General features: G+C 56.3%; 1 protein-coding gene across 1 annotated transcript in view; it reads right to left on the minus strand.

The window, feature by feature from the left end:
* The window catches only part of RPTOR (regulatory associated protein of MTOR complex 1), a 412605-nt gene that overhangs the window by 12350 nt on the left and 384008 nt on the right, over window positions 1-16247 (minus strand). Inside the window, exons 25-28 of the mRNA XM_030827216.1 lie at window positions 13261-13366; window positions 8153-8267; window positions 6576-6700; window positions 4415-4519 (exon numbers count right to left, since the gene is read on the minus strand). Coding sequence (XP_030683076.1) covers window positions 4415-4519; window positions 6576-6700; window positions 8153-8267; window positions 13261-13366 — 451 coding nt within the window. The remainder of the gene's footprint in view (window positions 1-4414; window positions 4520-6575; window positions 6701-8152; window positions 8268-13260; window positions 13367-16247) is intronic.

A 16247-nucleotide genomic window follows, 5' to 3' on the forward strand; every position in this document is an offset into this window, starting at 1 on the left:
TAGTGGTGTGCGCCTGTGGTCCAGCTAGTTGGGAGGCTGAGGTGGGATGATCGCTTGAGCACAGGTGGTTGAGGCTGCAGTGAGAGCAAGACCCCATCTCAAAAACAAACAAAAACAAACAAATAAAGAAGTGTAGTCCCTCTACTGTGATACACCTGAACCCAGGCAGGAAGAAATGTCCCAACAGGTCAGAAGCACGAGCGCCGTGGTGGATCACAGGCTTTCACCTTGCAGCCCCGCTCCTCCGCTGGGAGGCCTTGTGACCAGAGTGAGGGCCGGCATGTGACCGGGCGGGAGGGCACATGCTTCCCCGTTTCTGCCCAGAAGAGCCCAGCTCCTGCTGCAGCTGTGCAGCCGACAGAACCTGAAAACACAGAATTGGGGTCCCCTCTCCCTCGTGATATGCTGTTACCTAAATTCATCATGAAGGATGCTTGCTGCCCACCTGGACGTGCTCTTGCGAAGTGGCGTCTGGGTGACCGAGGAGGACGCCGCCCAGGGTTCCTGGTGCATCCCTTTTAGTGGCTCAGTGCTGTCCTGCCTGGAGGCACGGCCATCTGGAGGCTGCGCCAGGAGGCCCTGAGGCCCCACTCTGAGACCTGGGGGCAGATCCACAAGCACAGATGGCTTGGCTTAGCACAGATATTCTCCAAGTTTCTCTCTGTTTAAGTGAGGAACCTATGGGAGCTGGCTGTGGGGCGTGGACCTGTGGTCCCAGCTACTCAGGAGGCTGAGGTGGGAGGATTGCCTCAGCCCTGAGCGGTCGAGGCTGCAGTGAGCCGTGATGGTGCCACTGCATTCCAGCCTGGGTGACAGCAAGAATCTGTCTCAAAAATAGATATATAAATAAGAATCTATGGGAAGAAACTGCTTTAATGGGCAGCAAGTTGCCTTCTGGGGTGATGAGAATCTTCTGGAACTAGATAAAGGTGGTGGCTGCACAACTTGGAAGATGCACAGGCCGGGCGTGGTGGCTCACACCTGCAATCCCAGCACTGTGGGAGGCCAAGGCGGGTGGATCATCTGAGGTCAGGAGATCGAGACCATCCTGGCCAACACGGTGAAACTCCGTCTGTACTAAAAATACAAAAATTAGCCGGGCGTGGTGGTGCGATCCTGTAGTCCCAGCTACTTGGGAGGCTGAGGCAGGAGAATCACTTGAACCCGGGAGGCAGAGGTTGCTGTGAGCCAAGATCACGCCACTGCACACCAGCCTGGGCAACAGAGTGAGACTCCATCTCAAAAAAAAAAAAAAAAAAAAAAAGAAAGGAAAAAGAGAAGGGAGAGATGCATGGGTCTGGGCTCTGCGCTCCTAGACTGCATGGTCACCTGGGGGGCAGCAGCCATGTCCCAGGCACGATCCTCCTGGTGACTCTGCCAGGAAGCGACACCTTGGGTAGGGAAGAACAGAGAGGTGCCCTGGGAACAGCAGTGACAGGAGCAGAACAAACAGAGGGAAAAGGTGAGAATGGGTACATGGAGAACATTCCCGATGCCAGAAAACAAGAAACAGCCTCCAAAGCACCAGTCTCAGGGCAACGTGGGGGAGCCTGGCTTGCGTGTGCCCGACTGGGCAAGCGGGTCCGGGAGAGGCGAGTGGGGGCCGGGGCAAGCGGAGGTCACGCCTTGGGCCTCCTGCAGGCTCCCTGCAGCAGAAGCTGGCAGAGGTCCTGAGCTCCTCAGTTCCAGGGGAAGATGAAACCTCTGCGGCTCCACGGATCCCCGTGGTGACCAGATGAGATGTGCGGTGGGTCCTCCGTGAGCACCTGACGAAGATGGAGAGCACCGTTTCTGTCTTCGGCCCTTGGCCATTCATGTGAGTTGTTTATTCCCTTAAATGTAACACTGTGGAGGGAAACCAACCTGCTAATACCATTAATCTATCAAATGCCAACGCCGGGTCCTGGTGACTGTGACTTTCAAGAAGAGTGGTGGCTGTGCTGTGGTCAGCGTTCACGGCTCTGGATTTAGGCAGTGTTACTCCAATCGATGACAAATAATTACTCTCAGGCCCGTGAGACGCCCTCCAGCAACCTGCTGGAACTCGGGCCCTCCCTTGACACCATGATCTCGTTGGGTGAGTGCCGAGCCGGCGTCCCAGGAACGCCCACCTGTCCCTGCACCTGTGTCTGTGTCCTGGTGGCCTCTTCTTATAAGGACATGGGGCACACTGGGTTAGGGCCACCCTGGTGACTTGGTTTGACCTTAATCACCTCTGTAAAGGCCCTGTCTCCAGCACGCAGGCCGACGTACCCAGGTAGGGCGGTGACATGCCAGCGTGGGGGACACGGCCCAGCCTGACCCTGGGCCTCAGGTGTCCATCTGAACCAGAGGCTCCGGGCAGCTGTCCCTCGGCCCGAGCGTCCTGCCATGGAGGGGTGTAGTCAGGTGAACCCTAAGTCCTTTTTCAGTTCAGATTCTGTGATGCCGAGTGAACTGGTTTGAACCAGTCCTGGACACATAGCAAAGCCGCAGCAGTAGTGACACACCCACCTGCCGCCCACACCCAGGTTTCCCATGTCCTGTGCGACCTCAGGGAGCCCAGAGCTGTGCCTGGTGGCCCCAGCCCACAGCTGGCACGGCCTTCAGGGACTGGGGCCTGGAGCTCTTACGCCTGGCGAGACGCCTCTGCTGCCTTCCCCTGTGGTGAGAGCCTCGTTCTCCAACCCCGAGACCCCTGAAGTGCAGCACAGGCTCCCACTCTGAAGGAAGCACTGGGGGGGTCTGGGCCGAGAAGGCCGCTCTTCTCCTCAGGGCTGCTTCCTGATTGTAAGCTGGGCACCGCCGTCCTGACCCGGAGAGACTGAGAGCCCGTGGGGCAGCACAGGCTGCCAAGTCTTGTCTCCTGCAGCGTGGCCCGGTGTGGACGTGTGGATGCTTCCGGGGGATCTCAGGGATCCCGGGGCCAGCTGGGCGTGGATGTGTGGATGCTTCCACGGGCGTCTCACGGACCCTGGGGCCACCCGCGGCTGTGTCCTTCCAGCACTGCATTTCCGGCAGGTCCGAGCCTTGGACAGGGAGGGAGGTTTTCATAAAAGTAAACAAGAGAAAGGGCAAGGCAGGGCCAGGGCTCAGCCAGGCGCTCCCGTGCCGAAGCCCAGCTCCTTCCACGGCACCACTGCCTCTGAGCGACCCCAGGAAGACAGCCTGGAAAGCCTATCACACAGTGATCTTTCCTCTCTAGCAAATGACACAGTGTCACCAAAATTGGTCTTTCGGAGACACACACGATGGCCGGTGAGTGGCCTGACCCCCAGGCTGGCCATCCAGCTATCTCCCGGGACCCCTCCTGGACCAGGGCCCCGGGCTGGGGCTCACTTTTCCTGCCCTGTCCCAGGGAAGCTGTCATACCCCAGAAGAGGGTTGCCTCGCGGGCGAAGCAGAGCCTGGAGATCAGGACAGAAGCAACAGGAAAGGGCCCCCATGGAGTGCGGGGTGTGACTGTTTTCACAGGATGAAACTTAAGAACATGGCTACATTGAAAAAAATCCAACATTCGAGGCAATGTCCACCCTGGAGCTGCCCCCATGACGTCCCCTGTGGCACGTGAGGGTTGGCATCTCCCGGGACAGGCACTCAGACAGAAGGGCGGAGACAGAGCCATGCGACCTAGGGCAGAACCAGGGCAGGCCCCACACGGACGGCTGACCACGAGGTGTAAGGCCACATCCACAGGCTACAGACGAAGACACAGAAATCACAAACTGGCAGGAGCCGGCAGAGGGGGGCCGGCGGGCTAATTCGTTCACTCTGAGCATCACCAAGGGCTGCAGGATCCATTGAAGGGCGATGACTCCTAGAGGCGAACGCCTGGCGCTGCAGAGGCCTCTGGAAATCCAGACCCAGAAGCCTGACCCCGGGAGCCTCCTAACTCCTGCTTGAGTCCTTCCAGAAGGACCTGCGGGCCTGCGCCTCGCCCCTTGCCCAGGCTGTGCAGCGGTTCAGGCAACACGCAGAACTGTACCCAGAGCCGGCACTGCAGCCACTCCGTCCCACCAGCCCGGGCATGCCAGCGAGCATGTGAGGCCCCAGGTAGCCATGTGCACCCCGACTCCCAAGGAGGAGTTAAATTTAAGTCCAAAGAGTGCGCGATGCGTGCCCTTTAGGCCCTGCCAGCAGTGATGCTGTCCCAAGCAGCACATGTCTGCAAGCCAAGGATGAAGGTTGGGGACAGGGGCACTCACGAGTGGCTGAGACCACGCCCAGGGCTGGGACTCCGGCCAGGCAGTGCACTCAGGGCCCTGGGGCTCTCACGCTTTTGGGGACATCGGCGGGGAGCTGTTGCTTTAGGATTTTGGGGACTCTGAGGTGGAGCAGCCTGTTTAGAGACAGCCCCAGAAGGGCCTTGGAACTCTGAGTGTGTGCGCAGCCCCGGGAACACATTCTGCTCTGGGGAGGAGCCGGGCGGACCCACCTCGCGTCGTTGGCAGCATGTCCGAGAGCCCCTGCCACGCCGTCACCATCTCTGGGTTCTTTTCCAAATCAGCAAAATTCTTCCAGACCCTGATGGCACCATCGTCTGGGGAGGGAGAGAGGAAAGGATGTGAACCGGGCCCCTCACTGGCCTGGCCTGTGCTCTGTGCATGGTGGTAAGAGCCCTTCCTGGCAGACGTGCTGCAGTGACCCTGGGCGGGCAGCCTGACTCACTACCTGTGGTTCCAGATCTCTGGGTGCCCACCGACTGGACTCTGCCCTCAGATCCACATCTGGGTGAGCCAGCAGGAGGAGTCGCAGCCCGGGGGATGGGAGACCACAATCCCATCCCACCCTGGCCACAGAGCTCAACTCTGAGGTTTGGCTGCCCTTCCTTCCTCCAGCTCCAGGGCATCGGGTTCCCTGGCGGGGAGGCAGGCGGGTGAAGCTCAGTTGGGTGGGTGGGGCTGTGTTTTACCCTCTGGTGAGCCAGCCTGTGCCAGGGAGCAGAACAAAAGGCCAGCTTCACAGAGGACCCCCGCACCCTCCGCCCCATTCCTCTCTGTGCTCCGCAGAGAGAGTAGCCTTGACTTGAAGGGACAATGCAGACGTCTGGGCTCTCCGCCTAAGATGTGGGCAGGGACGCACCGCCCTGCTCCTCGGGGCTTAGAATGGAGGGAACGGCCCTCCGCACCCTCCAGCGGATGGGCAGGGAGGTCGGCCTGGGTGTGGGGAAAGCATGCGGGTTCTTGGAACCTTCCAGGACCCCCCCAGCCCCTCCTGCGCGGCCCTCAGGCCTCTTCAAGTCCCAGCTGACTGCCCTGGTGGACGACGGCCTCGCCACCACCCGCCTGCCTGTCCTGCTCTCCGCTTTCCATCCCACACGCCAAACGTTCCCGGTTTTGGAGCTGGAGCCCTTCTACTGCTGTCTGGAGCCCGTTCTGTAAAGGACCCTGGCCCTGCTCCAGCGCTCGCTCACTCGGCCAAGGAACTGCCCTCTCCCTCTGGTGCTCGGAGATGCTCACATCTGGCCTCTCTGAAACCATGGGCTGAGCCTGGCTGGTCCCTTGCCCCCTCGCCCCTGTCCCCGCCCCAACTATGCATCTCCTCCCAGTCATGTCTGACAGCTACAGGGACAAAGATGGGCTTGTGACATGGGTTGATGCTACTTGGTCCTGAGGTGGCAGTGCTCGGAGGAGGGGCTGCACAAGGACACGTCCCCATGGCCACACATCCCACCAGGAGCCCGCAAAACCACACCGAGAGGGCTGCGCACTTGTCAGAACAACCAGCCCGACACTCTCAGAGGCTCAGGTGTCCAGGGGCTGGAGCCAACGGAGACAGGCTGGGTGGGATCCGGGTGTCTGCCTTCACTTTCCTCAGCTGCGCTGGCCTCTCCCGCCTGCCTCCCGCCCAGCGCTGTCTAATCTCTACAGGAAGTGCAGTGTGACTGACAGCGACTTCTCATCAGTGACAGGGAGTGGACGCATGTTTTCAAAGCGCTAAAGGAAAACGACTGTCAACATGGGGTAGCTGACGTGGAAACGATTGTTCCAAAGTGAGGGTGAAACTAAGACATTTCGGACCCCCTCCAAAAAAACCCCCCAAAATCCAAGAAAACCAAAACCAGAGTGAGACCCACTACAGCAATGAACCACTGGTCAGCGACCTTGACGGTCAACAATATCCTTTCGGGTGCAGGACAGGACCAGAGGAGGGTGAGTGCCAGCTCCCGGTGGGGACAGCAACTGGCAAACGAGCCAGCGATGCCAGGAGAACCTGGCCAGGGAGGACCTGGCATGTGTTGTGGCTTGGGGCATTCTTCCCTGATTCTCGGGTGTCACGTGGGACCCACCGGGTCTCTCACAGGGGTTTAAGGACAGAGGTTGTCAGAGGCTTTTCCTGGTGCTGGAAGGGCTGGAGGACCGAGATGAGAAGACAAGTCCCTGGGACCCTCAAGGATGGGGTCATCTTTGCTTTCCTGTCTCCGCTGCTGAAGGCCTTTCCCTCATAAACCTCCCCACTTCTGAATGACAGTGGCCCTCGCGTGTGAGCAGGGCTTTCTGTAAGACAGATGTGCAAACACATCTCAGGATCGCACACCCTCCCTGCCACTACTCCAGACCCTAGGTTCCAATCCCGGCTGTGCAAACCCCGCTCACCTGTGGCCGTCAGCAGAAGTGAGCAGTCCTGGCCGTTCAGATACTCCATGGCCGTGACCCTTGTGTACCGAGGATTCCCGTTGTGGAAGTAATCCAGCTTCTCCCCTTTCTCCCAATCCCAAAAGCTTAAGGGAAGAAGAGAGGAATAAAAAAGTCATTAGGAAACTGCAAACCCAAATTACAGTGAGATACCTCCTGAAACCCACCGGGATGGCTGCTATCAAAAAACCACAAACCACAGCCGGGCACGGCGGCTCACACCTGTCGTCCTAGCTACTTGGGAGGCTGAAGCAGGAGGATTGTTGGAGCCTGGGAGCTCAAGACCGCCTGGACAACAAAGTGAGACCCTATCTCCAAACAAACAAACAAAGGGAGAATAACAGTGCTGGCAAGGATGTGGGAAATTGGAGCCACAGGCTATGCGGGCGGGAAGGGAAGGGGATTTCCTGTGGAAAACAGCCTGGTGGTTCCTCTGAAAATTAAAGAGAGCATCACCATATGGTCCAGCAATTCCACTCTGGGCGCATCCCCAAAAAACAGAAAGCAGGAACTTGAACAGATACTTGTACACCAATGTTCACAGCAGTGTTATTCCCAATAGCCCAAAGGTGGAAGCAACCCAGGTGTCCATGAACAGATGAACGGTAAGACAAAGTGTTGTCCGTCCACACAGTGGAATATTACTCAGCCATGACAAGGAAATTCTGACATGTGCTATAGCTTGGAGGAACTTTAAAGACACTACATTGAGCCCAATAAGCCAGGCACAAAGGGCCAAATCCCGGGTGACTCCACTGGTATGAGGCTCCTAGCGTGGGCCACTTCAGAGAGACAGAAAGTGGAACACTGGCTCAGGCGGATGGAGGAATGGGGAGCTGGTGTCTGATGGGGACCAAGTTTTGGTTTTGTGCGATGAGAAGGTTCTGGAGACCAATGGGGGTGTGATGGTTGCATAACAATGTGAATACGCTTAATGCCACTGGCTGTGCACTCAAAACAGTTAAAATGGCAAATTTTAGGCTATGTATGTTTTACCAAAATTTTTAAAAAGAGAGGAAAAATAAACGGAGGTGTAAACCACAGGGATTTTATAAACTCTAAACTCTAAAAGGAACCCCCTCCCACTGCCCTCGCCCGTGAAGTGGGTACTGTCTCCATCACTAAGGGCGATACTGCTGTGAGTTAAACTCACTTCTCTCCTGGGGCACCTAGCATCTTCTTACTGCTTGTCTATCACATACTTGCTTCTGTGGGCAGGGCAGCAAGCTGGGCCCCCTGTGTACGCCTCTATTACAAGTGTGATTGGGGAGCTCCTGCCACTCCCCTCTGACCTGCAGGCAGGACTCTGGACTGTCCTTCAGTGACAAGGACAGAGCCAGGCCCGGGGCAGGTGTGGGTGGGGCTCAGTCAACGAGGAGAAGGTGAGTAGGGCCGTTTCTCAGGAAACAGTGCTAAGGGCCTCGGGGTGAGTGCCTTGCATCTGCTTTTCAAGGAAGAGGAGTGGTGATCGGGGTGAACAGGGCATCGCTGGGGCTGTCGGTCAGCCGGAAGGGAGGCCTGACAAGCGTGGCGCATACCAGATGCTGTCCTTGTCGGCTACGGCGATACACGGTGTGAAGGGGTGGAATTTCACCACAGAGGGGACGCCGGGGTTCCTGTTCAGAAATATTTGGTCGTCCAATCTCGTAATGCCTGTCAAAAGAAACATGCAAGAGTGGATCCAGGAGCCAGCATCTTTTCCCCTTTTTTTATTTATTTATTTTTTTGAGACGGAGTCTCCCTCTGTCGCCCAGGCTAGAGTGCAGTGGTGCAATCCTGGCTCACTTCAAGCTCCACCTCCCGGGTTCACACCATTCTCCTGCCTCAGCCTCCCAAGTAGCTGGGACTACAGGTGCACGCCACCACGCCCGGCTAATTTTTTGTATTTTTAGTACAGATGGGGTTTCACCGTGTGAGACAGGATGGTCTTGATCTCCTGACCTTGTGATCTGCCCGCCTCGGCCTCCCAAAGTGCTGGGATTACAGGCGTGAGCCACCGTGCCGGGCCCCTTTTTTATTTTTTAAAGACAGTGTCCTGTTCTGTCGCCCTGGCTGGAGTACAGTGGTGCGATCATGGCTCACTGCAGCTTCCACCTCCTGCTCAAGCGATCCTCCCGCGCCTCAACTCTGCACGTAGCTGGGGATATAGGCGCGCACCACCACACCTGGCTACTTTTTTTTTGTTTTTTGTTGAGACAGGGCCTTACTATGTTGCCTGGGGTAGTCTCAAATTCCTGGGCTCGAGTGATCCTCCCGCCTCGGCCTCCTTAAGTGTTGGGATTATGGGTATACACCCAGCCAGTAGCCAGTCTTTTTTATTTTTTGAGATGGAGTCTTGCTCTGTTGCCCAGGCTGGAGTGCAGTGGTGAGATCTTGGCTCACTGCAACCTCTGCCTCCCTGGTTCAAGTGATTCTCCTGCCTCAGCCTCCTGAGTGGCTGGCATTACAGGCATCTGCCACCACGCCCAGCTAATTTTGTATTTTTAGTAGAGACGGGGTTTCACCATGTTGGCCAGGCTGGTCTCAAATTCCTGACCTCAAGTGATCCACCCACCTCGGCCTCTCAAAGGGCTGGGATTACAGACATGAGCCACCATGCCCGGCAAGCCAGTCTTAATTTACAATAAATATTCCCGATGTATCTTATCATGGCCAACGTCAATACCTTGGGGACTTGGAGAGGCACAAAGGAAGCAGAAGAAAAGCAGGGACTGAAGGGAGGGGCCTGACCACCTGCTGAGGAGCAGGTACATCTGGGCTCTCGGGGTGACGGCAGCCACTGAGTACCCAGAATGAGGGCCCAGGGCCCTGGCCGCAGGGTTAATGCCTTTGCTCAAAACCCCCAAAGCTCCTGATGCCGAGCTGGATATGTGGAAGCATTCGGCCAATACTTGTCAGCAGTGGTCAGGTTTGTACAAATTTATCTGGGTCGGATTATATGAAGAAAGTGCTAAAGGTTTCAGAATAAGCTCGGTAGGGCTCTGATTCGTAACAGACTTAAGGAGGAGACACGGGTGTGGTTGCCAGGATCCACACTGTAGCCAAAGTCCAGGGGTCTTTCAGTCTAGAAAGACGATAACTATGAACTTCCTTGACTGAGGGATCTATTACAGAATCACAGATTTAACAGAAGAGGGGAATGTGGACTTAACTGCCAGACCCCCAAACACGAGCACTAGGAAGTAAGTCCCTTGTGACTCTGAAAGGCTTTGTTCTAGAAGGAACCATAAAAGGAAGCTAAAAATCCGGAGGGCGTCAAGATGGATTCCAACACATCTTGGTGACTGAGAGGGCAGCTGGCCACCTGTAGGTGCATAAGCCTCACTGTCTGTTGTGGCGCCAAGGACACAAGCCAGGCTGCCTCCTGGCCTTGGCTGAGGTCACCTGCGTGCCCTCTGGGCAACCAAGAGGGTGTCTTGGGGACCCCCAAGCCTTCCTCAGCCGGAGACACAGCTCCAGATGGTGCAGAGAGAAGCCGCCTGGCTCTTACTAACCATGTCCTCACCTGAACTTCTGGTCTGGCTCAGAGGACCGTGGCAGGCCTCAAGTCTTCCTTGTGGGAAGCGGTGGGCTTGTGCTCTGGCAGGAAGTGAGACAGCCAAGTATAAAGGGGTCCCCAGAGAAACTCCCACCAGCCTGCACACTGGGACAACGGGGGGAGCCACGAGTTGGTGCCCTTTGCAGGGGGAGGATCCAGCCTCCTGATCCGGGGTAGAAACTGGGATCCAATCTGCGAGGCGGGAAGTGTACCAGCAGGACTCCGGCTTTGCGGGGAGGCCCCGTTTCCCGTTTTTTCCTTCTCACCCAATAAATCCTGCCCTTCTCACCCTTCAAAGTGTCTGGGAGCCTAATTTTTCATGGTCGTGTGACAAGGACCCCGTTTTTAGCTGAACTAAAAAGTCCTACAACAGAAGGAGGCTACCGTCGGGGCACTCTGCTGCAGGCCGCTCTGAACTGGGCTTAAGCACAGCCAGGGCCACCCACCTCCAGCAGCTGACAGCCCCTCTGCTCATGCCTGGCACTGTCCAGGTGGCACCAGGGCCGCGGTGTCTGCGGGCTGAAGCCTCACTGATGCTTGGTGTGTGCTCGGCACCTTGGGTGAGCTACTGTTTCCAACACTCAGTCCCCAGCAAACACCCAGAACCACGGAAAGGAAATGAATGCCACGTTATACAAGGAGGGGCCGCACTCACAGAGGCAGGCAAGCCCGAAGCCTTTGGTGAGGCGGCAACACCATGTTACTCTAGTGGTGCCTCCATTCTCAGCTGCAGGGAGTTTTGGACAGAGTTTGGGCATAATTTTAAGCACTGAAAGACAAAGGGAAACCCCACCTAGCCCACGCATTTGGTACGTTTGAAAATCAGCGCGTGACAGCCAAGGTCGTGAATGTCGCCCAGGAGAAGGCTGAAGAGCCGGGCAGGGGCCTGCGTGACACAGGGCTTTCCCAACCCCATCTCCTGGGTGACGCCGACTTCTCTGGTTCTCTTCCATCTACAGGCATCAGTTTCTCCTTTTTCTCAATGCTCACATCTTTCCCAGCACACAGTTGGCTGTTAAATGGAAATAAACGCCTGCACTGAATCCGAATTCCAAGGACAGAGGACTGGGAGGAGGGCGTGGCCTCACTCCTCAGTGACTCCCGGCACTACGCCCGCTGGCACCGTCCCCTGTGTCTTGAGGCCTCGTTTGGTGGTGTCTCCAGCAGCTCAGCAGCTCCTCCTTTGTGTGTCTGGACAAACTCTCTCCCTTTTTTCACAAAGAGAACTCTCAACTCTGGTTTACAAATATATTCTTTTTTTTTCTTTTGGTCTAGAAATCTCGGTTTTGGGTCTTGAATGCCAGCTCTGTTTCACGCCCTGCTCAATTCTGACCACAGGCTCTAGGCCAGAGCATCACCTTGGCCAACAGGGGCCAGCTCATCTTCAGATGTTGAACTGTGTGAGCCAGACTCAGCTCCCAAGCCTGTCTCAGGCAGCAGGCAGCCACCGTGTGCTGGCCTGGCCATCCCAGCTAGCAGGCTGGGGTCCTAGAGAACCGCTAACCTCCAGGAAAACAGCCTCCTGTCGCCGCCACCCGGAGACGCCTCATCCAGCAGGGGGTGTTCTCTCTGCTGGAGAAAGCCACCCTGGCTGCAAGGTTCAGCGGCAGCTGCCGGGGCAGCATGCACCGGATCGCAACATGCGATGCTTTAAACCTGGTCTGCTACCAGCTCTCCAGATGCACAGAGGGCTACAAACAACCACAATTAGCTTTCAGCACAACAGCCACTGTCTGCGTTAATGCGAGATGACCCGCAGACCTTCACAGGGAGAGCTGTGTGGGAACGTGCTTCAGAAACGTTGCTGGTACCAGAAGTCAGCAGTGTCTTCGGTGCTCAGCAGAGCAGAGGTGTGAGCTGGGCCTAGGCGTGCTCTCTGAGGACGAGCTCATGGCGCCTGTGCTGCCTGCAGGCAGGGCCTGGACAGAGCGGGCAGGGCCCTCGGCTTTGGCAGGAGGGACGGCATCTTACGGGTCATCAACCTCAACTTCAGAAAGTAACCCATAATAATCTCCAGAATTTTACAGGACAGAGATGCAAGGTCAAAACAATAAACCTGCAGACTGGGGTCAGAGTCCTTGACTTTTGATGGCGCTGATGTGGTTGGGGGCAGCTTGAGGTCCCCCAGCCAGAGCTGGCTCAGTGGTGGGAGCCTGTGGCCATGGGGGCAGGGGGAGGAGTGTAGAGACACCACTGCTGCTCCGTGCCCTCAGTGCCCTCGGTGGGGCCACAAGGCTAGGCCTGGGCCCCCGTACTCTCCCGGATCCTGGGGAGATGCCAGGGTCCCTGGGATGGGGCTGCCTGACACCCTCATTGCTGTGTTGACTCTCAGGGCCTCCCCACTCCCCACATAGTCTCTGTGACCGGGGCCGCCTGCAGCCCGGATCTCTTCCGCAAGGAGCTCCCTCCGCCATCTGTAGCAGCACACACCGCCCCCTCCTGGGCTGCTCCCTGCCGCTCCACCCCGGGTGCAGCTGGGAGAGCAAACAATGAGGTGGATGAAGGGGGTGATTTGGCGTCTGGTGGCAAATCTGGGAGAAGGTTTAAGAAAATCATGACTGAAGTGTGGGGTGATAGAGCTGGCCACCATTTCAGGGACAAGGTGGAGGCCAGCTGAGGAAACCAGGGCCTGGCATTTTCACTTCCTGTTTCCAGGAAGGACGCGGCATCTGTGGGGCCTGGTGCAAAGACACCTGTCCGGGTGGGGAGATGTGAGCTCTCAGAGGCCTTCCCTTCCGGAAATGTCAACATGCAAAGTTCCGCTTCCATGAGTTCCACCTGTGCTGATAATCCCGAGGGCTGGGGGCTGCCCTTGCGGGGGAAGAGGCAGGGTCCTGGGAGAGCCCTCTTCCCAGGCGATGGCTGATCCCACCCAGCCCCTCCCTTCCGCACTCTGGGCTGCAGAACCTTGAGGAGGAGCAGCTTCATCTCCACCAGCCTTGATGTGCTTATCTGCGAGGGAGGCGGGGTGGGGGGCGGGTCTGTTGTGGGACAGCGGATGGCTGGAGAAGGTTGTGCGTGGGCCACAGGGGGCCTGCTCACAGGGGGCCCTCCCCCCAGGCCCAACCCCTGAAATGAGCCCCTGACTGGCTGTGCGGGTGCCCTTACCCTTCTGGATGACTTGCTGGGCCTGCCTCCTGACGCGGCTGTTTCGCAGGAACCGCCACTCCCGCTCCTTGCGGATCTGACTCTCCAGGTCGTGCTCTTCTGGGATCTTCAACAACAGAAAACACCCAGTTAAGCCCAGCGATTAAACAGGGTTGTCTCTTGGTATCAATGGGGTATGGGTTCCAGGACCCCTCGGATAGCAAAACCTGCGCAGCTCAGTCCCCGATACGAAAGGGTGTGGCATCCGCGTACAAGCAGCACATGTCCTCCGGCACACCTCAAACCCTCGCTAGCTTGCCCACCATATCTGATACGGTGTTGATGCTGTGTAAATAGCTGCTATGCTGTATTTTTAAAATTTGGATTTTTTTTTGTTGTATTGTTATTTTACATTTATTTTTGTTATTTACATTTTTTTTTAATCCAAAATTGGTTGAATCTGCGGATGCGGCACCTGTGGACATGGAGGGCTGGCTGTAGTTATTTTCAGATAAAGGCACCTCTTTCTCAAAGGCTGAAGGCTTTGGGCTTCTCGTCTGGCCAGCGCACCAGAGGCACAGGCTGTTGGTGGGTCCTGTATCTGCTACAAAACACATCGCTGGTCCCCTCCCTGGAGCTGGGAGAGGCACTCCGCACGCCTGTGTTCGCTAGTGTGGGGGCTCTGAGACCCTCGAGTGAGTGGCCTGTGAGGCTGACAGGTGTATGATGGGGAGCAGGGCCTTGGGAAACGCCTCCCCAGGGAACGGGGGGCACTGAGGTCAGCAGTGAGCAGCAGGGCAGGGGGGGCACCGAACGCCGCTTCAAACACTGAAAACACCATCAGGAGGCAGGTGCGCTTGAGGAGACACTGCCTTTATTCTCTCTTTAATGCCAAAGGGGACCAGGCAGCCAGATGGAAGATGAGGGAGCTCACGAGACAGAAGGAAGACAGCCTCATGAGAGGCCAGGCCGGGCCCCGAGAGGGTGCGGGACCTTCCTGGGCAGCAGAGGGGGTGCCGCTGGGCTCCCGATGGTGGAAGGGCTAGGAGGGTGCTGAGCTGCAAGCCTGGCTGGGGTTAAACTAACTCATGAGAACTTCAGTGCCTTCCCTAACGAGACAGCTTCAGAAAGACCAAGTTTATTTTCACTTGAAATATGCAGACGCTAGACATGCTGCTGCCTTCTCTTCCCCGAGCAAAGGCCCTCGCTTCAGGACCCGTGTGTGCGTGTGCGTGTGCACATGTGTCTGTGTGTGTGCACGTTCAGCATCTAGGAGAGGTCCACACTTGGCAAATACTAACTAGGGTTTAATTGACTTTACGCGGGAGGATGGCCACTTGTCTGTGTTACGCAGATGCATTTCCTTAAGCATACATGCCGTGGAGTCAATCTGGCTGAGTCTGTTCCTTGCTAAGAAACTAAGACTTGTGAAGACCCAAAATATAAAATAAATGAAATAAACAAGATAAGAACCTTAATTCCTTTTGGCTAAAAGCAACTCTGTCTCGACAAAGGAAAAAGAGAGCCTGCATTAGTTATTAAAAAGTCGCTTTCTCTGATAGAAGAAATGGGAATAAAGACTATGGCGCATGGCCATGTTTGCGTCCCTGCACGTAAATGTGGCGGAGAAAGAAAATGGTTTCTCCATGTGGAGTTTTAGGCAGTCATTGTGGGTGGTTATTATGTGCAAATGCTTACAGAGCATTCTCTGTGTCTCTTCCTCCAATGCTTTGTGTCAGCTCTGATTACAAAACAGAAACAGGCAAGCCCCAAACCTTGCGTCTGACCCCGTGCTCACTCACGACCCCGTGCTCACGGATGACTGTGGCTCAGTTCCCAGCATTCTATTGCTCTGCTTCCTTCTTTTTCTTCTTAAAAGTCACAAAACCACACTTGACAAAACAGCAACAACACAGCAAAAAAGACATCCAAACCCGGAAACAGTAACCACAAAAGGTGTCAAATGGCTCCCTCCGCACATTTTCTGATTTAGAAATAACCCCGCAACGGCGAATGGGATAGATTGTGGATTCTTAGCAACCGGTTTCACTTTATGACAATCCTGAGCTTATTAGAAAAGAAATGACAAATGATCAATAACACAGAACAGTAATAAGAAAAAACCCGTGGTGGAAAGACTCAAAGCTGTGCAGGAACAGAGACATTGCACTTTAATGAGCCTCGGGCTTCTCTGGGAATAAATTAGAGGAAGAGTCTAAAAGGCACTTTTGAGTGGGAAGGGAGAGGAACTGATGGGAATTCCAGGTCCTTGCACTCTATGGCCCTGGGCCTGAGCTCAGGCAAAGAATCCAGACGTGGGGAGCGGACATGGGGCAGCTTCAGAGCCTCAGCTCTAAAGACAACAAAGATGACTGCAAGGTCAAGAGGGGCCCGTGCCAGAAGAGGGAGGGGCACAGGACGCCGGAGACAGGAGCTGAGGGGTTTCAGGGGAACCCGCACTTGTCCTGTTGCCACGGCACTGCAAGGGCCCTCTCCCAGCCCAGGGGCTCTGCCTGTATGGGTAGGGGCTGCCACTTCCCTAATCTGAGCTCAAGGAGAGAGCCCACAGCCTTCCCTTACAGCCCTTGCCGGGCTGGGAAGAGACTTTCTGAACGGGAACGCGGTTCCGGAACCACCCCAAGTGTCTGTGTCAGGACAACCAGCTATGACCACAAGGGTCACAGGACAAGCATGGGCAGAAGTGGAGGTGCGGCGTGAGGCAGGAGGGAGAGCGGTGGATGGAGAGGCCAGGGGAAGGCAGAGATGCCATGGAAGATGCGGGCACCCACCCTGGGAAACCAGGATGTGACCGCCGCTCAGCACGGAGGCAGCAAATAACACCGCAGCTCTTCATCATTGGCTCTGTCACCTCCTCTCCACCCGTTTCTCTTCAGGCTGAATAAAGGCTTTTCAGTAAACAAGGGCCCAGGCCCAGTGCAGGCTGAGCCTCCCTGTCAACAGAGCTCCTGGAGGCTGCGGGTGTCGCTGATCCTGTTATATGATGAAGA

The sequence above is a fragment of the Nomascus leucogenys genome, chromosome 14 (assembly GCF_006542625.1).
Source record: "Nomascus leucogenys isolate Asia chromosome 14, Asia_NLE_v1, whole genome shotgun sequence".
NCBI lineage: Eukaryota > Metazoa > Chordata > Mammalia > Primates > Hylobatidae > Nomascus > Nomascus leucogenys.